Below are 26508 nucleotides of genomic sequence, written 5' to 3' on the forward strand. Positions count from 1 at the left end.
ATCTTCATTTGTGCCTCGATATCATCTATGATGCAAAACAGGTTTAGGGGCAGCACGTACATTCTGGCTGCAAAGCCCAAATAGGAGTGTGGCTCGTTGCGTTTTGGCAGAACCTAAAAATGGCGATATTTGTTTATTTAATTTCTTGAAGTAGATTTAAAATTAACTAAAATAAATTAAACATAAGAATGCATAGCCATTGCCCCTGGGCTGAACCATTTTAGTATAGGTCATATTTGGAGGTGGTACTTCTCTGAATGGAACACAGCAAAACAGATGCAGTTTTGCCTGGGGGTGCATTGCTGACATCAGTCTGTTGGAAAGCTCAGTCGTGGGATTTTGATTATTACATCAACATGCTGCTATAAGAGATTAGAATAATAATATTACTTGCCAGCGTGGAGACAAAAAAGAAGACCCACCTCTTCACTGTAGCTTTCCCATGGTAACAAGGGGGAAGAAAAGCCAAGGGAAAGAGAGGAGAAACTACTTTAAAAAAAGAAACCTACTAAGATAAAAGATTATATTGGGGGAGGAGGGGAGAGAAAGACGACCAAGATCCTCTTACTATTTGCTCATGGAAAGGAGGGAGAAATAAAAGATCAATTGGTTGCTGGGTTTATCATACTTACTGTGTCACAGTTACAAGTGTAGTGTAAATCCATAGGCAGAGACTACCTCATAAGGGGTGGTTGGAATTTGTATGATTTCTCTTCACTTCTCTTTTTGTCACTGTTTGATTTCAGCAGACAGAAGGAGGGGCACAGACAGATGGACAGCAGTCACAGACACAAAGCAGTGAGAATACCGAGAGCAAGTCAACTCCAAAGCGGCTTCATGTCTCTAACATTCCCTTCCGCTTCCGGGATCCAGACCTCCGACAGATGTTTGGGGTAAGTTACTGAAGCCCTTAAGGAACAATAGACTCTACTTCACTACAAGTACAGTACATGGTGACACTGATGGTGTGTCCATGATAAGAAAAAAGGTGATTTACTACGTATTAGTTAATGTGGTAAAATCCCAATGTGAACAGGGCAATTTGTATTTTTCACATATTAGCAGGGCGAGGTAAGCACTAGGTAGGGTTTACCTCTACTTGCTATCACTTGCCCTTTCTGCACTCTGCACTAAGATTTTATCATGTGTTAGCAAACAATTGATAAAATTCTGCCTTGTTGCCTAGCGAAAATAAGGCTTCATAGCTAAGGTTGATTTAGTGTTCCCATTCTAAAGTGTTGTTTTTCAATTGCTTACAAACTTCCTGAAACATTTAAGGCCCTCCTTATGATCAACTTCTGGGATCTTATGAAGAGATTCCTGTGAAGAAATTGGCCAAATAATATTTGAGGAGCCATTGGGGAGGGGATAGTATTTTAAAAAGTATATAACATACACATTGTGTGTAGTTTGACTGTATCTTTTAGCCTGCTCCCCTCTCCACCCAGCTTTCGTACATTACCTACTTCTTAGATTGTAAGCTCTTTGGGGCAGAGACTGTCTTCATATGTATGGCCAGGGACTAGTCCACCATGGACACACAAAAATTCAAAGGATGATACAAGGCTTTGCAAGAGCTATGCTTCAAGTGAAGGGTCTATACAATCCACAAGAACCTTTGGCTTGTTGGCTGCTCATCCTGTGTGGCTGACAGTGCACTAGTGCTGTCTGCAAATAGTTCTGTGTAATTAAGTTTTTTGTTTTTCTTTTAACAAAATCTAGGGAATTTTATTTAATAAAACAAAATAAAACTTTGTTGCATACTAAGGCTGCAGACTGAAGAACTCAAGTCAGGAAATACAGTGTTAAGGTTGCTCATGCAACTTTAATAGTTGTTCCCTGAATGTTGTGTTAAATCATTTCTAACTGCACCATCGACTACTACTGGTTCTGCAGGACTCTTGCTTCAGTCATTGTACAGCTTGAACAGTATTCAGTAAATGAGGCAGGTGTCCTATGAAACCATACCTAATTCACATCAGCAAACTATCCCGATGCTAAGGAAAGATCAGAAGAATAGTAAGAGGTCAATTTGGCTCCATCAGGAGTTCTTTAATGACCTGAAAATCAAAAATGAATTCTACAAAAAGTGGAAATAATGACAAATTGCTAAGGAGAAGTATAAAAGAATGGCACGAGCTTGTCGGCACAAAACAGAAAGGCTAAGGCACTTAGCCGTTGAGTTATACCCAGCAAGGGACATAAAAGGCAACAAGGAGAAGTTTTTGAACACATTAGGAGCAAGAGAAAGACAAAGAAAAGTGTAGGCCCACTACTTAGTGGGGAAGTAACACTAATAACTGATGACATCAAGAAAGCTGAGGTATTTAATGCCTGATTTGCTTCAGTCTTCACTAAAACAATAATGGTGACCAGATACTCAACACAATTAATATTAACAAGGGGGAAGGAGAAGGAATGTTACCCAAAATAAGAAAAGAACAGGTTAAAGACTAGTTAGATACGTTTGATGTTTTCAAGTGGATGGTCCTGCTGAAATTGATCCTAGGGAACTTAAGGAACTAGATGAAGTAATCTTGGAACTATTAACAATTATCTTTGAGAACTCTTGGAGGACAGGTGAAGTCCCAGAAGGACTGGAGAAGGGCAAATATAGTATCCCTTTTTAAAAAGGGGAACAAGAGGACCAAGGTCTTATAGACCAGTCATCCTAACTTGATACCTGGAAAGATACTGGAAACAAATAATTAAACAATCAATTTGTAAGCATCTGGAGGATAATAGGTAGATGTGGCCTTGTATTCCATGTAGGCGTGTGCGTGCTCAGTGCACTGAAGCCGGAGACTTGCCTAGCAGCACCTGCAGGGGCGGTGCTTGTGCCCTGTGGGCCTAGCCTCTACCTGGCTATATAAGGGCGGCATGCCCCAACCCACCTCAGTTCCTTCTCCCCACCCGTGGCTAGAGTCAGAGCTATGTGTGGTGTTTTACCTATGTTTTCAGTGTCAGTTTCTGAGTTTTTCCTCTAGAATGGTAGTTAATAGTCCCTTAGGTTTAGTTTAGTGTTAGTAAAGCATTAGAGTAGTTGGTTTCCCTGTGGGAGGCCCCTCCTTAATAGTGATCCCCACATGAAGTGCTTGTATCTCGGTGAGAAATGGTGCTCCATCTGTAAATCATTCAAAAGAGGATTCAGGTAGCAAGAGACTTACAGCCAAAGCAGCACCTTCTGGAGCAGACCATCAGGTCACTTCAGCACCAAGGCCCTCATCTTACAAGTGGTTGCCTTCAGAACCAGCAAGCAATGCTGTTCCATGTTCGGACTCTGGTGTTTCGTCCAAGAGAAAGAGGAGTTGTTATTCCTTCAGTGCAGTGAGAAAGACATCCGATAAGACTAATCGGAACCATTTCAGGCTCGGGAGACTGTTCTGCTTCTTCTAAGAGGAGTGCTGACCAGCATCACACTCCTTCTGGCATATGGGTGGAGCAGGTTGTCTAACCAGTCCCTGGTACTGCACCGAGATTAGCGAGAGCCGGTACCGTTTACTCCCTGGTTCCAGCCACGGGGCATCTGTTGAATCTGGTACTGATGATGTTGGCACCAGTGTTAACTGTCTCCACACCAGGCATCAGACCTGCTTTGCTACTCAGTCCCTGACTCTTCACTACTTCAGGAGTTTTCCAGTGCCATAGCTTCTTCTACTTTGTTCTCCATTACGTCTTTGGCACCTTCTGGCTATGTTGCAAAGCTGCTGGGTTCGTTAGCACGGCAGCATGCACTGCCCATGTCCCAAACTGTGGAGTTGAGGCTGATGCTGGGCCCAACATCAAAGGCCCCCTTGATGCTGGTGTGTCCTTTGGCACTGTCATTGCACTTTTAGGGGGTCCCATTGTTGAGTTTGGTACCACTCTGGGCCTTGGTGTTGGTGCCTCTCCCAGTACTGAGTGGGAGTGTGTGTCGCTCAATACCATCGATTCCCCATTCCTCTTCAGCAGCGATGCTGGCCCCCATGTTGGGCTTCGGATGAGTCCAATCATTTGTTCGCCCCATTGGGGCTAGCTCCCCTGTTCTCACTGCAGAGTCTTCGGGACGCCTCGAGGTCCAGATTGGGGTTGTCTCGGTGAGGGTTGTTGTCTGATAGAACGTCAGATATGTGAGGTCACCCTAGCAACTATTCTTCCTGTGTTAAATCACAATGATTGGCTTGCTGCTCTGGACCTTCAGGATGTTTATTTCCATATGTAGCAATTCTTCTGAGCCACAGTAGGTTTCTCAGGTTTGTCATGGTAGACCAGCACTATCAGTACACCGTGCTTCCTTTCATCTGTCCTCTGCTTCCTGGGTTTTTACCAAGTGCACGATTGTGGTGAGAGGGGAATTTATAGCTGCTTTTATCTGTATACTTTGGTACTGAGGGGCAAGTCAAGAGACAAAATCCTCTCACCTTCAGTTCACGCTACGCTTACTTGGTCATCTAGGTCTCATCCAAAACAGTGGGAAGTCAACATTGTTTCAGACGTACAAGAATTGAGTTTTTTGGGGCCCCGCTAGACTCTGAGTTTGAGACTGTTTCTACCAACCGACTGGTTCCACATGATTCACCATCTTTGTCTGGAATTGCAGTTTCAATCCTCAACCACAGCTTGAGTATGCCTGAGGTTTCTAGGCCATATGCTGCAAGCACATAGGTAGTCCAATATGCCAGGTAGTGCCTTCATTCTTTTTAGATGTGGCTGAAGTTGGTGTATCATTCAAACTGTCATCTCTTGGACAGACTAGTTCAACGTCCTCTGCCAATCCTGGACTCTTTCCAGTGGTGTATGGCAAGGGTTCTCAACCTTTTTCTTTCTGAGGCCCCCCAACATGCTATAAAAACTCCACGGTCCACCTGTGCCACAATAATTGGTTTTCTGCATATAAAAGCCTGGGCCGGCGTTAGGGGATATCAAGCAGGGCAACTGCCTGGGGCCTCATGCCACAGGGGCCCCCGTGAAGCTAAGTTACTCAGGCTTTGGCTTCAGCCCCAGGTGGTGGGGCTCAGGGCCCTGGACTTCAGCCCCCTGCGGTGGGGCTTTGGCTTTCTGCCCTGGGCCCCAGCGAGTCTAATGCTGGCCCTGCTTGGATGACCCTCTGGGCGTTCCTTTCTCTCTGTCCTCACCGACCAGGCCTCTTGTCATTTTTGCCTCCTTAATAGATTGGGGAACACATCTGGGGTCACTGAAAGTTCAAGGACTGTGGTCAGAGGAGGAAGCATCTCTGCATATCAATGTCCTGGAGCTTCATGCCATCTACAGTGGCTGTCAGGTACTTCAAGATCACATCAGGGACTTGGCAGTGCACATCCTTACCAACAATACCACCACAATATATTACTGTATGTGAACAGACATGGAGGAGCACACTCCAACGTGATGTGTCAAGAGGCGATCAGGCTCTGGCAGTTTTGTATCAGGGAAAACATTACCCCTGTGGCCGATCGCTTATGTGGGATCCAGAATCACCTGATGGATCATCTCAACAGAAATTTCTCCCTGAATCACAAATGGACCCTGAAGCCCAGAGTTTTATGGTCAATCTTTACATTTTGGGGTATCCCAACTGTCGATCTGTTCGCCATGAAAGACAACAAGAAATGCCAGCTGTTTTGCTCCTGAGGGGGTCTCTGTCCAGGCTCCTTGACCTTTCTGCGTGGGCTGGGAATTGTCATCCCTGTGTGGTTTTCCTTCAATTCCAATCATCCCTCAGATCATTCTTAAGCTGAAATTAGACTCTGCCAATCTTATTTTTATTGCTCTAGCATGGCCAAGACAGTGTTGTTTCTCCAATCTCCTTGCATTATTGTTATGGCTTCCTATATCCTTTCCTCTTCATCTTGATCTCGTGTCTCAGCATCATGGTCAGGTTTTGCATACAGCACTCATCTCATCTTACAGCATGGATGCTGCAACTAGATGAGGAGGAGGAAAGATGTTCGGAGATAGTCCAGCAAGTTTTGCTCAATAGTAGAAAGCTGGCCACCAAAGTGGCCTATTTGGCCAAGTGAAAGTGGATCTCAGTGTGGTTGTTAGCCTGAGGAGTTCAATCAATGATGGCTTGTATCCAGGACCTGTTGTTACACCTTCAGTCTTCTGGTCTTGCACTTAGTTCTTTGAGAGTGCATCTGGCGGCAATTTCAGCGTGCCATCCATCCACCCATCCTTCGGAAGTTGGTGTTTTCAAACTCCATGGTGTTGAGGTTCTTGAAAAAGTGTCACTCATCTCCACCCACCAGATAAAGAGCTGATTCCTTTGTGGGATCTTAATGCTCTCTTAGTGGCTCTTTTGGGACTTCCATTTGAGCCTCTGGCAACTTCTTTCTCCCTTCTATGTCAGAAAATCACTTTCCTTGTAGCGATAACATCTACAAGGAGAGAGTTGCAAGCTTTGATGGCAGAGCCTGCTTACACGCAATTTTCCAAAGATAAAGTGACCTGTTATTGCACCCTAAGTTTTTTCCTAATGTGGTTTCTCAGTCTGATTTGAACCAAGTTATAGATCTGCTAGTGTTCTTCCCTAGTTGCATTCAACCCCAGAGGAGCAGCGTCATCACACGTTGGAAGTCAGGTGACGTTTTGTTTTTTACTTGAGTAGGATTAAACTTGTCCATTCTTCATCTCATCTGTTTGCTTCGGATGCGGTCTGAATGAAGGGACAAGCAGTCTCTTGACAGACAATCTTCTGGTGGTACTTCCTATGTCATGCCAACATACGAAATAGCTCAGATTATGCATCCTCAAAAGGTGCAAGCTCATTCCACAGGGGGCCAAGCAATGTTGATGGCATTTCTAAGTGACATTCCTATAGTGGACATTTACAGGGCTGCCACTTGGTTCTCTATACTTACTCTTACAACCCATTATGCCATTTCAACTGCATCTAGATCAGATGCAAATTTTGGGAAGGCATTCCTGGAGTCCTTGTTAAATAGACTCTGAACTCCATCTCCCACGAGTACTGCTTGTGAGTCACCTGCCTGGAATACATGGCTGCATCTACTCAAAGAATTAAAAACGGTTACTTACCTGCACTGTAGCTGTTGTTCGTTGAGATGTGATGCAGACCTGTAGTCTACAACCCACCCTCAGCATCAGAGTCTGTACTCTTGATGTTTGGTGTGAAAGAACTGAGGGGGATTGAGGAAGCACCGCCCTTATTTAGCCAGGAGAGGAGCTAGGGCCTAGGGTGACCAGATGTCCCGATTTTATAGGGACAGTCCCGATTTTTGGATCTTTTTCTTATACAGGTTCCTATTACCCCCCCACCCCCGTCCCGATTTTTCACACTTGCTGTCTGGTCACCCTACTAGGGCCACAGGGTGTGAGCGCCACCCCTACGAGTACTGCTAGGCAAAGTTCTTTGGCTTTGGTGCGCTGGGCGCACATACACCTACATGGAATGCATGTCTGCATCAAATCACAAAGAACAACAGGTACAGTACAGGGTGAGTAACTGCTTTTTATGAGGAATAGCCAGCATGGATTTGTCTAGAACAAATCATGCCAAACCAACCTAACTTCCTTCTTTGACAGGGTTAGTGGTGTAGTGGATGGGGGGGAATCAGTAGATGTGCTATATCTTGATTTTAGTAAGGCTTTTGACATAGTCCTGCATGGCATTCTCATAGGCAAACTAGGGAAATGTGGTCTAGATGAAATTACTATAAGGTGAGTGGACAATTGGTTGAAAGATCGTACTTAGTAATAATCAGTGGTTCGCTGTGAAACTGGGAGGGCATATCTAACGGGGTCCCGCAGGGGTCAGTCCAGGGTCAGGAACTCATCAATATTTTCATTAATGGCTTGGATAATGGAGTGGAGTGGTTGCTTATAAAATTTGCAGATGACACCGAGCTGGGAGGGTTTTCAAGCTCTTTGGAGGAGAGGATTAGAATTCAAAAGGACCCTGGCAATTTGAAGAATTGGTCAGAATTCAACAAGATAAAATTTCAATAAAGACAAGTTCAGATTACTTCATTTAGGAAGGAACAATCTGCACAACTACAAAATGGAGACTAACTGGCTGAAAAGGATCTGGGGGTTACAGTAGCTCACAAATTGAATTAGTCATCAGTGTGATACACCTGCCAAAAAGGCTAATATGATTCTGGGGTGTATTAACAGGAGTGTTTTATATGAGACATGAGAGGTAGTTGTCTTGCTCTATTCTGCACTGGTGAGGCCTCAGCTGGAGTACTGAGTCAAATTCTGGGCACCACACTTTAGGAAAAAATGGGGACAAATTGGAGTGAGTCCAGAGAAGAGTGACAAAAATGATGAAAGATTTAGAAAACCTGACCTATGAGGAAAGGTTAAAAAAATTGAGCATGTTTACATGGTCTACACAGGCTGGGGGAGCTAAGTCAGTCTAAGTTACGCAACTTCAGCTACGAAAACTGTGTAGCTGAAGTCGACGTACTTAGAGCTACTTACCGCCGTGTCTTCACTGCGGTAGGTTGGCTGCTGACGCTCCCCCGTCGACTTCGCTTACGCGTCTCACTCCGGTGGAGTACTGGAGTCAATGGGAGAGCACTCAATCGACCCCCGCTGGATCGATCGCTCTGGAGGTAAGTGTAGACATGCCCTTAGTCTTGAGAAAAGAAGACAGAGGGGAGGAGCCTGATAAGTCTTCAAATATGTTAAAGGCTGCTAGAAAAAGGACTGTGATCAATTGTTCTCCATGTCCACGGAAGGTAGGACAAGAAGTAATGGGCTTAATAGTCAGCAAGGGAGATTTAGGTTAGATATTAGGAAAAACTTTCTAACTAGAAGGACAGTTAAGTTCTGGAACAAGCTTACAGGGGAGGTTGTGGAATCCCCATCACTAGGTTTTTAAAAACAGGCTGGACAAATACTTGTCAGGGATGGTTAAGTTTACTTTCCCCTGCCACAGTGCAGGGGACTGGACTGATGACTTCTCAAGGTCCCTTCCAGCCCTACATTTCTATGATTCTGGTTTGTGTCTCATTAGCAATTACAATACTATTAATCTCTGAAATTCATGGATTTTTAATTAACCGTGGTTTAAATAAGAGCAGAAGTGGGCTCTCAGTTCACATGTTGGCCAGGGTGAAGTGAATGAAATGTGCAAAAATGTTAAAACAACCAGCATTGGTCTCCAACTCTACTGACCAGTAGGAGCTGGGAGTGCTGTGCACTGTGGAAGATCAGGGTTAGTCCTGTTCTTTTGCACTAGGGTGGGAGTAGGCACTGAGAGAGACCTGGTTTTGAGTTCCAGGCAGTTAATGTAGTAGATTGCAGCACAATCCACTGCTGTGCAGATGACCTGGGTTTATTTCTAGTGTGACATACACACAGCCCTGGCAGCCTGGGAGTTCAGGAGCCTCTGTCCTCTGAGTCAGCTATTCAGGCTCATCACCATTGTGTCTGAGCACCTAACATTATCATCTGCATTTTACTGATGGGGAAACTGAGGCACATTGAATAACCACACTTCTGTTTTATGAGGTTTCTTCCAGAAAGCACATTGTAACTGCTGGGTACTTGCAGTAGGGATTTCCTATCCTTCACTGAGGCCCAGGTAATGCCATGTTATGTTACATGGAGGAAAAACAAATGTTTTACTTGTTAATTTTCATTCTCCACCAAGTGATTTTGGTGCTTTAAAGTTACCTGACTGAGATCAGCAGTAACAACAGCTAGAGAGCCAGCTCAGTGGCATGGATTTAAGGGGAGAATTGTGACTAGTAAATCTCGGTGCCAGTGTGCTCAGCATATCTGTATGTCCAGCGAGAAAGGTATGAGCGTTTCAGGAGTGGTCTCTCAGAACTGTATCTTTTGAGCACAAATTCAGTTACATGCCATTTTTCAGCACTGAGAAACTTCAGCTTTGCCAGAGAAACAATCAATGACTCCTCTCTGCTCCCTTTTCTCCTGTCAGTGCTGCTTCTCTTAACACATTCACAGCCTGCAGCAGTAATATGGGGCTTCCTGAGCACCCCCTCACTCCCACCCTTCACAGGAAGCAGGAGGCTTTTCCTTAGGTGACTCATATTGAAACAAACCTTCTGTCTCCTTCAGGGGACTCATGGTTGTTTGAGTTTTCAGCTGTGGGTGGTTGCAAGCCTCCTCCCCCTTTTGTGTGTCAGGTCTGATCTCCTCAACATAATCTCTGAGAGACTCAAAGCCCTTGCCTCGAGTGGTTTTCCAAAAATACTGTGCAAAGGGTGAAATCGGGTAGACAGCATTGAAAGGGGGGAAGGAGTGAAAGTGACGGTGGGGAAGAAGTCCCTCAAGGATAGAATGGCAACCCAGAGGTCAGCTCTGTCCCCAGGCATGAAGCATCAGCTAATGTTTTCATGCAGTCTGGAGCAGACATAGAAATGAACCTCAGTGATGTCGTGTGAGTGGGGAAAACCATTTAACCCTTTCCAAACCACTGTAATTAATGAAAGCTAGGGATCTAAGGATTTCCTGTCAGATTCAGCCTTTAGAGCATCTCATTGTAATTCCAGCATGTACTGGAAATGGCGAGCCAGCCCCCTTGTGATACCTGAACACATATTTAGCAACTCTAATGGGGTCCCTATTTGAGCCCTCGCTTCCTGCCCACTGTCCCTACTGTCTCAGAAAACTGCATTCTTGATAGTCATTACCTCTGCCAGGATTGGGTGTGAGTTGCAGACCCTGATGGCTTGGCCTCCTTACACATAGTTTTCCAGGGACAAGGTTACGCTTTGGCCATACCTAAAGTTTTTATTCAAGATGGTGTCTCAGTTTCACTTGAACCAGGTGGTATATTTGCCTGTATTTTCTCCTAAGCTGCATTCCTCCCTGGAAGAGCAATGCTTCCGTACGCTAGACATCAGACACTCTCTAGCTTTCTATCTGAACAGGATGGAACAGTTTTGTGCTTTGCCTTGCCTGTTTCGTATCGTATGTGGACCACATGAAGGGAACAAGCAGTCACTGTGCAGACCATCTCTAGATGGATAAACATCTTGCATCAAAACTGCATACAATAAAGTGTCAGCTTCACCTCCTTAACAGATACGGGTGCATTCGACGACAGCACAGGCAACATCGTGACATTCCTCAATGACATGTCCATATTGGACATTTGTAGGGTGACCACGGGGTCGTTCATGCATACTTTTACAGACCATTATGTGATCACCGTTTCTTCCAGAGCGGACACTAATAGAAGAGCGGTCCTTCAATCTTTGTTCAGGTAGACTCCAAGCTGAGCCTCTGGTTGGGTGTACTGTTCACTAGTCACCTTCTTGAAATACACATCTGCATCTACTTGAAGAAGAAATGGTTGCTTACTATAACTGGTTCTTCAAGGTGTGATGCAGAAGTGTATTCCACAACCCACCTGCCATCCCCTCTGCATCAGAGTCTTTCACTGGACATTTGATAAGAAAGGACTGAGGAGGGTCGGGGCGTGAGCGCTGCCGCTCTACAGGCACTGCGAGGCAAAAGTCTCTGGCTCCAACGCACGCATACACCTACTTGGAATACACATCTGCATCACATCTTGAAGAACCACAGTTGCAGTAAGGTAACCATTTCTTCTTATTTTCCACTAACTGACCCTAAATCCACACCTAGCATGGTGAACGTTTTTGGCGTTCACAACTGGTGAAGATAGGAGTCTTTCTCCTGCTGTTCAGTGGGGAAACAATATGATAGAGAAAACTAAACTATAGGTCTTGATTCAGTGAGGAATGCAGGAGCTTAAAACAAAGAAAAGTATTGCTGCTGTCCAAGGGCCTTCCATCTTCTTACTCTGCATGCATTAGACATCCTTATGGAAGGGCCCCTAACCTTTAGGATGTCAAGACACTGTTATCTTCTTCCCCACCCTGGACATGCTCCTTGTACTTGACTCTAGTCCCACATTCTCAGATATAGCTGTAAGGAGGTATAATAAAAGCTGTGACACACAGTAGTACTGGTAGAGACTGCTCTTTATTCCCTGGTCCTAAGAGTCAGGGTTGCAAAAGGTCATACTCCTCCCTGTCATGTCGTGGGAGGGGGGCTGTCAGTGTCTGCTGATTCTAGTGGCTACTGTTACAGGAGGCACTGGCATTATCTTGACACTTTGCATCAATAATATGCTTTCTAGAGTGATGTTTAAGTGGGAACTGTGTGTTCAGCGCTGCTTGAGCAACAGACGCTAGAAGCATCTATCCTAAGCTAATGGTAGCGGTACATCTGTCAACAACTATTGTGCTGCCTTTCTTGCTTGGGGACATAGTTTCTGCTGCACAAAAATTGTGTCTGCACACTTGAATGCATAGGGACTCGTGTGGTATTATTCTAGTGGAAGGCAGTGGTGACTGTCAGTTGTCTGGCTGAGACATCTTTGAGGCTTTTATTTAAGTTGCAAGGAATGTCTGCACTAAGGTCTATATGAAACTAGGTGAACCTGTAACTTTTAAAATCCAGTTACATATGGATTCTATCCACAGGTGCCAGTGCAATCAAACTGTGATTCTACTTACCCTGGTTCTAAGCAATCATCTGTATAACTCACTGTCTTGTAGTGCAAGAGCGCTTTACCTCGCTGGCAGGTTTCAGGCTGCTGGGGTTACCAAGAAACAGTATTTTTATATGAAGTTTCCTGTCTCTCTGGTCGCATACTATCTATGTGGCTTCCTTATTTGGATCTAGCCTATTAGAAAACTTCCAGGTTCTGTTGAGCAAGAGGTTAGCCCTGGCATGACTAGTTGAAGGTAATCTACTATCTCTTCAGTTGTTAATGAGCTGCAGCCCTGCAAGTATTTAATCCCTTTCAGTACTGTCATCCTCTTTTTAAAAGGTGGTATTCTATTTCGACTGAGTGTGGGAGATTCCAATTGAGTCACTTCAAGCCTGGGAACTCCTATTATTTCACAGGTAGGAAGTCAGTTTATCAGTTGTTTTGATTGTGTGTGTCAGAGTGTAGGAGCTTTGGTCTCTAATGGCTACTCCACCTTTTGCCGGATTAAGTAGAGAGATGGGGTGATGTGAATTATGGATTCCTTTTGTGAGTGCTGATGGGACGTGCCCTACACAGCGTTCTCCAAGGAGAGAGGGAGTTTTCTGTTCTGTGGGGTGGAAGGTTGTCGAGCCTTACATTATTTCTCCCTTTTGTTGTCATCTGGCCAATTCTGGAGAACTCACATTTATGATTTTTATGGCTTTCATTTTTAGAGGCGCTAACTTTTTTTCCTGCACGTTTTGGAACGGACAGTGACTGCTCTGGAGAGGGAGCCAAGGCAGTGCCAGTTGGAACAGAACACCAGGGAGGGGCCATATTAAACTGCCAGTGTGTCAAAAGGCAATCTCTCAAATTTATCGCAAGTAATGCAGTTTTGGCCTCTGCTACAAGAACTCTCACAAAAAGCTCCTTTCTTCATGCCTTCTGGGTGGGAAACAAAATGAGAGACAGAAAGACACACCCACCCTTCCCCACAGGTGCATAAGCTGCAAGCCAGAAGAAGAATACTGAGTTGTAGTCCCATCTGACTGCTGTTAATATGGCTGTGCTCTGTACAGGCCTTATTATTAACCAAAGCCTCATTGTGCTACCATAGTATGGCTTACACCTTAAGGACTAGAGGACTGGGGTCAGCCAACCCTGATTACTAAGGAAGCATACCTGAGCAGGAATCACTTGATTTCACTATAAGAGAAGGAGGAAGCTGCAGAGAGTGTTCTCAGGGAGAAGAGAGGCTGCTGGGAGCGAATAGGCTCCAGCAGAGAAACCTGAAACTTGGAAAGGCCTTGGAGAATGGATGGACTTGAAAACTTTATTATGAATGTTTGTTAAGTTGTTAAAGCAGAAGCTGATAAGGGATGGGAATGGATGGAAGTGTTTGAATTATTGAGGAAGTCCCCTGAAGGGGGAAAATGAGGCAAGGGACTGCTTGTAGGGCCATTCTGAGGCTGAGAGTGAGCACCCAGGAGAAGGTCACTTGTTGACAACTTAAAAAAAAAATACAATGGGGGAGTTGGTAATAACGCCTATGGTTAAATTGCCTAATATTTTCCATTATAAAAAAACTCACTCACTCTTCCATTGTTTACAGAAAGCTGTTGATATTTGGCAGGAGGAACACTCTCCAGCTACAGAAATGTCTTTTCTTTATACTGTGAGATTCTACTCAACCTTTTGCTGAGATATAAACTGTTAAAATTCACCATTTCACTTTTCTGCTTTTCATTCCTCAGGATAATTTTGACAGCATGAAAAAATAATGAAACACGTGAACATCCTAAGGCTGGGCTCATGACACTGCCACAGCAGCAAGACACTAGTGGGAAGAGTGGGATAGAAGAGCCAGACTCTAGAATATTATTATTTTAAAAAAATCTCTTGAGAAAGTAATTTAGGTTTGCAAAATGAAGCACTTAAAAATTAGGAAATCCCAGATTTGTGGTTGCTCACACAACCTTAATTCTGCTCCCTTCTGTTATGCATTATGCCGGTCTTTAATTACATGATCACATATCTTTTCCCCACAGGGCACCTGCCCCCATTCAGTGCACAGGATGGATGCACAGGGGGATAGGATTACGTTTGAGTGGGCAACCATAAATCTGGCATTTCCTGTCAAGTGCTTGACTCTGCAACCTAAATAATGTTCTTTTGTGTGTGTTTTATGTACATGTATATTATGGGCAACCTTAATAATAGGTGTCACTACCATCTTCACCTAACACTTCCGGTATAAGACCCTGTTTTCATTTGCTTATAATGTTGCAAAACTTTTACCACATAGGCTGAAATTTTCCATCCTGGGTGACTGACTGATTTTTTGTGAAAGTTTCAGCTAAAATGGTCTAGTTGTTTCCAAAAATGAGATTCAGGAAAAAGATGTTGTATTGCCCATGTTAAAACATTCTTACAACCATTTTGTTGTATATCTGGAGCAGGGACTTGAAATTTGGCAGGGGGTGTTGCGCAAGTGTCAGGGATTTGTCTTTTGCCATCCTCATGAAAATCATCCCAACCTGGGCCAAGTTATAGGCCTCTGGAAATTGCAGTTTATGCAAGCTCAGTAAGCACTTGTTAGCTGCTGGCAGATAAATTTTCTGAAGATTCCATCTATTCTGGGCATGCTCCATCCCAGGATTGCAGCAGCTGACCTGCAATTCTCTTTCAATTGCTCCTCCTAGCTCCCAGCAGCCAGTGGTGCTGTTCTTTGTCCTCCCTCTGGCACCCCTGCCCCAGTGTCCAGGCAGTGTGGAGGAGGAAGAAACAGCCTGACTGGAATGCAGAGGGCTGAGGAGCAGGAGTTTGGGGGGAGTGAAGGGAGGAAGGAGCCATAGGGTGAGGGTGTATAGGCAAAGGCATGGAGGAGGGTAGGACGGACCAGGGGGCACAGATGGGTGCAGAGTGGGGAGGGGGCAGAAATTAGGGGTGAAGGTGGGGGCAGAAGTGTTTATAGTATTTAGCGTATGCTTCCCTCCAGAACTTGAAATTTGAACCCCAGCTACCCCTGATACATTTCTATGCTGTCAATAAATAACTGTGAAACCCTCTGGCAAAGCATATATCTAATCTTTCTCATGATTAATTATAGGGTGACCAGGTGTCTGGTTTTCAACCGGAACACCTGGTCGAAAAGGGACCCTGGCGGCTCCGGTCAGCATTGCCATTAAAAGTCTGGTCGGTGGTTCTGTGGTGCTAAGGCAGGCTAGGCCCTACCTGTCCTGGCTGGCACCACGCTGCGCCCCAGAAGCTCCTAGGCGGGGGGCATGGGGCTCTGCGTGCTGCCCGAGCACTGGCTCTGCAGTCCCAATGGCTGGTTCCTGGCCAGTGGGAGCTTGGTGGGGTGGTGCCAGCAGGTGAGAGCTGCATGTGGAGCCTCCTGGCCCCTCCGCCTAGGAGCTGGACCTGATGGCTGCTTCTGGGGGGGGCGCGCAATGCAGTGCCAGGACAGGCAGGCAGCCTGCCTTAGCCCCCGTTCTGCGCCGCTGACCATGAGCCGCTGGAGGTAAGCCTGAGCCCCCAGTCCTGAGACCCCCCCCAAACCCAGAGGTCCCTCCTGCACCCCAAACCCCTCATCCCCGGATCCAGTCCAGACCCCGAACCTCCCCCAGCCCAGAGCCCCACACCCTGAACCATCCCCAGCCCTACCCCAGAGCCCTCACCCCCTCTTGCACCCCAACCCCCTGCCCCAGCCCAGTGAAAGTGAGGGAGGGTGGGGGAGAGTGAGCCACCGAGGGAGGGGGAGTGTAGTGCGTGGGAGCGGGGCCTCAGGGAAAGGGCGGGGCTAAGGTGTTCGGTTTTGTGCAACTAGAAAGTTGGCAACCCTAATTACGCATTTTTCCAAAGCATCCCTGGCTTATTCAGTGCTCAAAATGGTGGACATTGCCCAATGAATTGGGAGTTATTAAATATTTCTCTTTGTCTTCCTCAGGCTAGGTCTATACTACCCGCCTGAATCGGCGGGTAGAAATCGACCTCTCGGGGATCGATTTATCGCGTCCCGTCGGGACGCGACAATCGATCCCCGAATCGACGCTCTTACTCCACCAGCGGAGGTGGTAGTAAGCGCCGCCGACAGAAAGCCGCAGAAGTCGATTTTGCCGCAGTCCTCACAACGGGGTAAGTCGGCTGCGATACGTCGAATTCAGCTACGCTATTCACGTAGCTGAATTTGCGTATCTTAAATCGACTCCCCCCTGTAGTGTAGATGTACCCTCAGTGTGTAGCCCCAAGCCTTAGTTAACACACATCCAAACTTTGTACTGAATTAATTTCCTCATGCCCATTCCTATTGTGAATTCACTATAGTAGCTACGTGTTTCACAAACATTAATGAATTTATCTACACAACATCCTTGTAGAGTGAAGTTGTGTTGTTATCCCCATTTTACAGATGGGAAACTGGCACACCATGAGAGAAAGGTCTAAAATTGTCAGAAATATCCACTAATTTCGTGTGCACAAGTTGAGACGCCTAAGGCCTGATTTTTAAGGGTACTTGGCATTTTTACATCACTTATATGTTTAAAGCACAACTCCAATCACCTTCACTTGCTGTTGTGAGTTCTCAGCCCTTCTGTAAATCTGTCCCCAGGTATCTCAAATTGGGTACAAAGAAAATTCACTAGATACCTTCCAACTCTGCAACAAATGAAATGGGTGCTATAGACAACAGCCTCAATAACTGCCATGCTGAATGAGGCAAGGGTCCTGTGGAAAAAAACAGTGAGAGATCACAAAATTAGACTGAATCATAATGCATATGCACAAGGGGGCTGAATTAAAGTTATACAGGCAATCTTAGTTCTGGCATTTCCAAACTTTTGAGTGACTGATTTTTCAAAGGTAACTTTTTTTGACATTTTTTTAATGTATTTTGGTTATTCAGGAGAATTTTTGAATATAATATATAGTTAATGTAAGGACGCTGGAATGACTGTAATTGTTAGAATTACTTAATATGCCAAAACATTATATTCAGAAGTGAGTTTGGATGTTTTTGTTTTTATTGCATTTTTGGTGTTTGTATTTTGGTTGATCTGAGCTGTCCCTTAAAGGACGAGATGAGGAGAGCACTTTTACTGTCATGTGTGTTTGAAAGCATTGTGTAAGAGTTACTGCTGTATCCACACAGTGGAGGACCCAGCCTTTGTATGTTCCTGGGAGGTCAGATATTGATTTAACTTTTCAGAAAGCAAGCCTCATTCTAGAAGTGTAACATTAGTATTTCTGGAGGACTGGATGCCTTAGGGCTTTGCTAATGAGCTACAGTGCCTTTCCCCTGGAAGTCATCAGTGAGTGTGTGTAAATATAATTTGGTGCATCCCAGTTCCAACTCCCACATCACACTTACTGTTATCATTTGTACTAGTTAGCAAGAGCTTCAGGACAGAGGCTGTCCTGAGTTGTGAGTCTGTACAGCGCCACCCTGATCTCAGGTGAGCCCTCTGGAGAGCTCCTGCTGCAGGGGTGAAAATTGTGTTACTCATGATAAATGTGTGAGCATTAGCAACACTGATGGTCTCTCACACATGCCTCGAGGGTGGGTGGGGGAGTTAAAAACACGATTTAATCTTTTCAAAAAATTTCTCGCCAAGCTCATTATTTCCTACAATCTTCTCATGACTATTGAACATTTTACGGTTGCCAAACCTGAAAATAACTAAGAATTTAGGGAAATTCCTATCTGTCTTATGCAGGGAGATGATTCCCAAGAATAGGAGTCCTGTGTGATTATCCTCTTCAGAGAAGTAGGATTACAATTCACTTCCTCTTTGTCACAGCCCTTTCAGGAGGCAGATGGCATGATGTGACTACATTTGGGAGGTGTCACTAGTCTGAGAGGAAACAGTAGAATGGGAGAGGAGGGAGATTGTTGAAAATATGAGTGAGGACAAGACCTAAAACTGTTCTGGAAATACAGTCTGAGAGAAGAGAAAAGTCAAGAGAAACCAATGGGTCTGTGATCGAGAGAGAGTCTGAGGGCCCCAGAGAATTGGGGCAGCTCTAGGGTTGTCACTGGGATTTAGTGCTCTCACTTGTGAGTCAGAAATGGAAGGATTCCCGCCTCCCTTCTTTCATGTGTAAAGAGGACAAAAATAAAGAGAGGGGAAGTGGCTAGCAAGGAATAAATCTTTCTTCTCTTGTCTCTTTGCAGCAGTTCGGCAAAATCCTTGATGTAGAGATAATCTTTAATGAGCGTGGCTCCAAGGTAAGTCCTGTTTCTATATCCAGTTTCTCTTGTTGTTTTGATTGCACAGAGAAAGAGGCAGTTCATTGTCTAGATAATATGCTCTGCAGAGATCAGGAGGGCCTGGTGTGATGTGGGGGAATGGAGAAGCTACTTCTGGGACTCTCTCCTGCTCCCTCTAACTCCAAAATCCGAGCATGGCCAATTCTGGGCAGCACATCCAAATGCTCCCAAATACTCCTCTCTCTAATGAGAGATCAGGTTCCCCAACCTATGATGGAGGGAGTCATTTGAACCCTCTTAGCAGCAGTTTTCACTGCAGAGCAATGTGGTGTTCTCTGGGGAAGGGAAGACAAGGTGACACTATGTGTTATGTATTGATATCCATAAAACAGTTTTTATTACATAAAAAAGTGCTTATTTAGAGTAAGTGGAATATCTCACATATGCAAGGAATTTTTTCCTCGCCTTTGAAAACTTAGGCTGTTGTGAGAAATACTGGCCTTCCTTGACAGAGACATCTGATGCTTAAATTAAGCACCCACAATTTCCCCCAGTATGAACCCTTCCCCATTGAATTTCTATTTGCGCAACTATTTTCACCTTTAAGATGCATCAGAAGGGAGGTTTTGTTCAGCATTGATGCTAATTTACCTCTCTGGAGTCCAGGCTTCAAATGCTGTTCAGGTCAAATATAGTGAATTTCAGTGATCTCTGTCCTAACTGGCAGTTGGGTCTCATCTCATAACCAAGATCATCACAATGACAAATTGATGTGATTCTCTCTCTGCCCAGGAGGTCCAGCACTGGAATAGCAGGGAGTGTTGCAGGTCAGGATCAAGGTGCATTGGCAGAGCTCTGTGGGGGAAGCTTGCACAGTGCATGTCTATACTATGCTTGACTTAATCAGTGCTACGATTCCCATTTTCAATTAAAAATGAAAATTTCCTCTCTCACATGACATTTTGAAGATGCAAGCCAGCTAAGCAGTTTATATTTTTAAATCCCTGCCTTTCCCTTGGGTTTGAAGTTCACAGCACTATGCGGCCTCACTGCTCCTTCAGCGATATACTGATATACAAGGTTCTCTACAAATTCTCACCTGTGTTCCCTAAATTGCATTTTAAAATTCCTTAATCTCTCCATGCATTCTCTGGAATCCAGGCAAGGGGTTGTTTTACGTCTAAAAGAGCCAAGATTCACTCCCCGCTCCCGACAGCGCACCCCTCCACCCATTTTTTCCTATTCTCTGTGTTTTATAATCCAATTTGTGTAAATAGGTTTCTGGATAGTTTAGTTTGGGAGTTTTCTTTCTCTTTATAGATACAGTAAACCCTACATGCTTTTACCAGAAACATTCAGCTATGGCAGAATCTGTAAATATTTATTCTGCTCTGCACAGTTCTTCTGATGTTTGTAGGCCAGAGCTGTCTGTGAATTAGCCTTGATTTTAGTCATTTCTCTCGGGCGTCGTGAACAGCCTCTAGCAAAATCTCTGCTTTTTCTGAATGTAATCACTAAAGAAAAAACAAAACCAACTGACCTGTCAAAAAACTGTGGAGCTATATACCTCTTCCCCCACGGTATTTGTGCTTTCCAGTTCTATATGCTTTTCCACTTCCATACACACCCAACCTCCTCCCCCAGCCCTGTATTAAACACCCACACCTGCCCTTTCCCATTTCAGCGATATTAACATGGGGGATTTTCTGTGAAGCCTTGAATTCTGATTATGAACTTTAGCTGTTCAAGAAGATAATTAAGCCCAAGGCTTCTGGTTTTCGGTTAAAACAAAAACCACATTTACTGAAGTCTTTTGCAGAATTTTGCCCTGGATTCTTAGTAAATATTTTTAAAATGAAAACAACCCAAAGACTTAATATTCTGGATATCCAGTTTCCTATTGCTGCTTGTCAACTTCATAGCAATGAGTAACTGCAAAACTGATGCTTGCTGTTTCAGAGATGGGGAACAGCTTGAATGGAACCCAGAATACACCCAAAGAATATTTGTTCATGATATTTTGCATCCTGCTGTACCCAAAGTAATTATAATTGTTTTTTAAAAATGCCAAAATTATTCCTACTTAGTGTGAAAATGGGAAGCCCAAGTGTTACTGAGTGGGGTATAGCTGCACGAACCACCTGGTATTCACGCTATAATGTAAAAACAACAGTTTGGTGACCTGATGGTGAAGCAAAGGAAATGGATCTTTCTGGAGGCCCCTTACTCACTCTTGGGTTCTTCCCCCCTTCCCCCCCCCACCTCCAAAATAAAATTTGAAATAAATTAAAAATCTGAATGCATTTCTCCTGCCCTGTGGTTTCCTTTGAAATCTAATTATATGAAACCTCTCTCTTCTCCTCCTCCTCTCTCTTGGGAATCTGAAAGCAGATGCTCCTGCTGCCTGCCTTGTGCTGTGTTCTCAATGCTCCCCTCCCCTTCCCAGAATTCCTAAAGGGTGTAGTTTGTATGTGTGTTTGGTAAATATTTAAGGTATAAAGGTAAATCCCAAATTCCCCTGGTTTTGCCCCCATCCAATGTGCGATGGGAAACTCCTCCGTGGTCTGAGCAGCTCTTTGTCCCTACCTAATGGGGACAGAGGTTGTCTGCCAGAAATTGCGCCAAGGCTGGTAAATGATTTGAGAAAATGTGCAAGTTATATCCTTCCTTTTGGATCCACCTGAGATGAACTGATAACTTTTCTTTCTGCATCATTAATTCACTTAGATGGGTGATGTTCTTTTTTTACATTCTGAGAGGAATTGTACCCAACTGGGCAAATGATTGTGGCCAGGACTGGCTCTGGCTTTTTTGCCACCCCACCCCCCGGCGGGGAGTGCAGCAGGGGAGGGCGCCGAGGGAGGGTGGGAGCGCCGGGGGAGGGTGGCGAGCCCGGCCACGGCCCCGCTCTCCCTGGCTGGCCAGAGCGCCGGGGGAGGGCGGCCCCGCTCTCCCCGGCCAGCCGGAGCACTGGGAGGAGGGCGGCGAGCCCGGCCACGGCCCCACTCTTCCCGGTCGGCTGGAGCACCGGGGAGGGCGGCGAGTCCGCCGCGGCTCCGCTCTCCCCGACTGGCCAGAGCTCCGGGAGGAGGGCGGAGAGCCCGGCCGCGGCCCCGCTCTCCCCGGGTGAGCGCCGCCCCCCTCCAGGTGCCGCCCCAAGCACATGCTTGGAGGTCTGGTGCCTGGAGCCGGCCCTGATTGTGGCCCCTGAACATCTGAGAAATACACTAACTGAGTCATAAACAATAGTTACATCACAACAACTGGATTGTATTACTAATCTTAGAAAATTGCATTGTTGACTTTCTGAAGTGTGGAGTGGGGTGAATTAGTTCCAAGTCATGTGGTTTCTGCTAATCACATTATTTAGATTCCAAACTAATCAGAGTGCTCCTCTGATTGGGGCTATTTAAAATGACACTGTTTCCCTTGGTGGTCTTTACACCGATTCTGTGCTGCTACCCAGTCGAAAGCATAAGTGAATGTTATAAGGCCTCTTGGTTTTCTTGTAGTTTTCAGCTTGCCTAACAGAGTAACTTCAGATTTCCCTTAAATGGGATTTTTTTGTTCCCCAGGAAACTAGCTGTTTGTTTTTGATTCCCCTCAGCTCACCATAAAAGTTCTAGTTCTGATTCATGTAAACGGTACAACACTCCCATCCCCAATTCACCATACATTTTAGTGAACCATGGACAGAATATATCCAGAGTAGGTAAGGGTATTTGATGCTCCATTTGGTAAGAGGAGGCACCTTTTCTAGTAGATGTCCCAACATTAGTACACCAGCTGAACAGCTGTGCTTGTTTGCAGAGTTAATGCCATCTGCATGTTAGCTTAACCATAGAATTTTAATTGAGACCTGCTCCCCCCATTTCCTGTTCCCAGAAGCTATAACGGAACATTACACCAGAAGGAAACTTAGCACTTTTCTCTTCATCAGCCATTCAAGATGCAGCATTCAGAGCTGTGCACATGATGATATTAATAACATAACAAGACTGTTTCTGAACCGGGAGTCCTGGCTGCTGATTGGCTAATGAGGGAATCATTTACAAAAAATATTAAGAGTTCAGTTTTAGTACAGATCTCACATGCTGTTGGTTTCAGAATTACGTAAATGATGTCCCCCGCTTCATTTTATGGGGGAAACCCAGACCCATCAAAAAAGAGTTAGCCCAGTGTTCTGAACTTCTTATGGGAGAGAAGGTAGTATCCACAGGAGCAAATCCAATGGAGCTTAACCCCAAAAGGGATTGTGGCTTGTTGGACAAATATACATCGATCACATCTATAGAGTTCCACTTTTAGCTGCTAGCTGAGGAACCTCCTGACAATAGTGCACACTACTACTGTGGTGACCTGGGCTACTGGCCACGTATTTGATTACAGGATTCTGGTTCACAGAGCAATTTAATTCACACTGGGCTCCGCTCATCACCACTCCAGCCCCCCGTGTAGTTGTATGTTTCATTTTAACATTTTGTAAAATATCATACACGTTCTGTAAATTTTGTTCCGGTCTATTGCAATTCATACAGAAAACAGGCAGAGGTGGTTAGCAGGCACACTGATACATCCACCCACCCTTTATGGACTTCCTGTACTGAGGGTTGCCATGGCAGTCTGTGCTGCAGCAACAGCATCTCCTACATTCCTGAGATCTAAACCAGAGAAACGAAAAAGGGATGATTAGTTAAAAGACACTCATGTGCAAATCTCTCTCTCGTTTCCTGTTATCCCCAAATAAATCCTCTTACTTTCACATGCTGTTCCAGCACCTAGTCATCACCTCTTCTTTCCCCAAGGACTGAAACACATCTCCTGGAGCCTCACTGCTAGAGGTGGGGATGGGTTACATCACCTCTTCAGACCTTTTTCTGGACCACACCCATCTCTGGATCTTAAGAGAGAAACATGAGTGAAGAAACAATTAGTGCACCTACAAAACAAACTAAGAAAAGAAAATCAAGCTCCTTACCTCTTGAAGCACTAACAGCAGAATTCATATATTCAAAATCATAATATTGCCTATACTCCAGGCTGAGAATTGGTCTGGCAGCAGCAGCAGCCCAAGTGGAGGCTATCTCACCCTTACGATAAAAGACAAGGAACAGCTTCAAAACACTGGTAGAGCAGACACCCCTCCCTACTGTTGCCATGCCCTTGAAAGCTGGGGGCGGGGGTAGGAATCTCACGGTGTTCATACAACTTTTATAGCGCAGCACAGTGGCAGAAAGCACACTCCTATTTTTTAAAAATATGGCTGCACAGTAGCTTAAGGCTTGCCTAAACAAGAAAGTTGCACCCATTTAACTAAAGCTGTAATTTTAAACCCATTTAGTTAAACCAGTGCAAAAGGTGTGTGGACACTCTCATGTTGGTTTAAGTCAATTTAAACTAAAGCCAAATAAGTCACTAAGGCTATGTCTACACTGCAGACCTCACAGCAGTACTGCTGCAGCTGCGCCAGTGTAAGGTCTCCTGTGTAGCCGCTCCATGCTGGTGGGAGAGAGCTCTCCCGCTCTCATAATTAAACCACCCCAATGAGGGGTGGTAGCGATGGCAGCGGGAGAGCGTCTCCCACCGACATAGCGCTGTCCACACCCCTGACCAACAAAGGTTTAACCGACAAAGTGCCAGTGTAGACATAGTTCATTATTATTTTCTTACTAAACTGAAATAAGTGTGTCCACACAGGTTTGTATTGATTTAACTAAATTGGTTTAAAAACAGACAAGTTAAGTCATTGCCACTTTCTTTTGTCAGGAAGGTCCTTAGTAATTACTTGGAATGAAAGAGATGTAGCCAAAATCTTTCCCCCTTGTTGTCTAGCTACAATTTTAGGCCTTGTCCACACACAGTCTTGAACCCAGGCAAACCCTGGTGTGCGCACTTTTATTTTGGCTTACCGGTCACTAATTTCAGCTTAGTTTATACCAATTCATAATCAATTTGAGACAAACTGAACAAAGTCTGGCGTAAAACAAAATAAGAGAGTTCACACAGTCATTTGTGTACTGGTTTAACTAAATCCATTTAAAATCGCACCTAAGTGCAACTCTGCTTGTAGACAAGCCCTTCGTTTGATTTCCCTTACTGACCAAAAGGTCTACCGTTCTCCTCCTGCAGGGTTTGGGGAATGTGTGTCCACTCTTTAAACAGTGGGTGCTTGTTTCTGAATCTCCTGCTCTGTTGCTGTTGGTGCATTCCAATCACTCATCTCAGGTGGATTATGGAGGAAGGTGGAAGGTCCCCTAATCTCTCTTAAAGCCTTGGAAGCAGGCAGCCCGAACTGCTGGACTTTCCTGGCCATGTCTCTATGCTTCTGTGTCTTGCCTGTATCTATAAAGAGGGTTTATTTTCAGAAAAACAACTTATTTTTGGTAAAAATTAATTTTTGAATGTAGCAGCAAATTAAGGAAATGCCCTTCTGAGGCTTTGTGTTCTAGCAACACAAGACAAAGATACTGCTGCTCAGGTGAATGTTCTAAGCACAGTGGAAAACAAAGAGTTAACAATGCATGGATTTCAAGGGACTGGTTTAGTTTCCTTTGGTTTTTATTTTCTGTTTTTTGTTGTTTTATTTTTTTGTTTTGTTTTAATTTCTGTGTTCTGGCCACACCCAGGAGAACCGTCTGCTTTTGATTTCTCCCTTTACGGTCACATGGTAAATTTTCTTTCTCATTCTTCAGAGATGGAAACATTCAAAGACTATATATCTCTATCTATCTATTTTTTTACACCGCTCATCCTGTTGCTTGTTATTTATTGCAGAATCTGAGGCCAGACTAAAAGAGTGACAGTTACTCGGTCTCTTCAGGGCCCTCAAACAAACCTTTGGGAAAAGAGAGAGGGGTACTGTTGGGTTGCAGATTGCTCAAATGTTGCAGAGAAGTTTCTTTGGGGGTACCCAGTACTGTCTAAGCTTTATCTTATTTCCTACTGGCGGTTGAGCTACTGGCAAGGTTGACATTGGAAAGTCGTAACAGTCCTATTAAACTTAGTCTACTTGTAATATTTAGAAAACCCTAGATCTCTCTTGACCCAGGCCTGTATCCTCCCTGGATCTGGCCCTCTCCTCTGCCTGCAGAGGTAAGGAGAGCCTTTGCACATTGTGGATCCAGGTTAGCAAATATTTTTTGCTTGAAACAAGTATTGTTTTGTAAAGCAGACAGTCTTGGGTGTGAGCAGAAATTATGGAGGGGGGGAGGGAAGGAGACTGTTATAAATGAATGTGGGTACAAAATAACCTCCATTCTTTTGTAGGTCACCTTTTTATAAAAAGATGTTTAAAAATCAGTTTTGTGCCTTTTTTCTCCCACATGGAAATTTTTAAAACAAATGAAGAAAATAAAAATTCTGCCAGTTTTTTTGTTTTTTGTTTTGTTTTTTTAAACCTTAGAAATAGCAGTAACATCGGGTCCGGTCTGGTCTACTTTTACTGGAGTAGTAGTTGTAAGCAGTATTGTCGTAGACGTGTTAGTCCCAGGGTATTAGAGAGACAAGGTGGGTGAGGTAATATCTTTTATTGGACCAACAGAAGTTGCCTCTGGAGTACTAGTTGGAAGGCTCAGATGTGCATTATGTGGTCTCATACTTTAATGGAGGGTGTATAGGTGTTGAATCTTTAACACCATCTATACTCCAAAGTGTTAATTGGGTATTAGAATTAAATAAGTGTCAACAGAGGGATACAGTCTGAGGGCTTGTCTATACATAAACTGGAATCAAAATAACTAAATCAGTTTTAATTCATACCTTTAGTTATTTTAGTGCAAGTCTGTGTATGGGCATTCATTTTGGAATGAGTGCCCCCAGTTTGATATTAGTTGTTGGTTTAAAATTTTTTTTACTTAAGTTCATTTGAAGTAGGGTACTC

The 26508-nt window shown here is 44.5% G+C and overlaps 1 protein-coding gene across 43 annotated transcripts in view; it reads left to right on the top strand.

Annotated features, from left to right (window-relative positions):
* The window catches only part of RBFOX2 (RNA binding fox-1 homolog 2), a 246656-nt gene that overhangs the window by 185800 nt on the left and 34348 nt on the right, over positions 1 to 26508 (top strand). For 29 of the 43 annotated variants that reach the window (XR_010591977.1, XR_010591984.1, XM_065564271.1 and 26 more), the window contains 2 exons: positions 747 to 893; positions 18594 to 18647. Coding sequence is in view for 41 of the 43 variants with exons in the window: in XM_065564271.1 (XP_065420343.1) it covers positions 747 to 893; positions 18594 to 18647 (201 nt within the window). In the remaining 2 variants the exon portion in view is untranslated. The remainder of the gene's footprint in view (positions 1 to 746; positions 894 to 18593; positions 18648 to 26508) is intronic. The other 14 variants (XM_065563998.1, XM_065564075.1, XM_065563993.1 and 11 more) reach the window with 1 other exon arrangement.

This window comes from Chrysemys picta, chromosome 1 (genome assembly GCF_011386835.1).
Source record: "Chrysemys picta bellii isolate R12L10 chromosome 1, ASM1138683v2, whole genome shotgun sequence".
NCBI classification, from domain to species: Eukaryota; Metazoa; Chordata; order Testudines; family Emydidae; genus Chrysemys; species Chrysemys picta.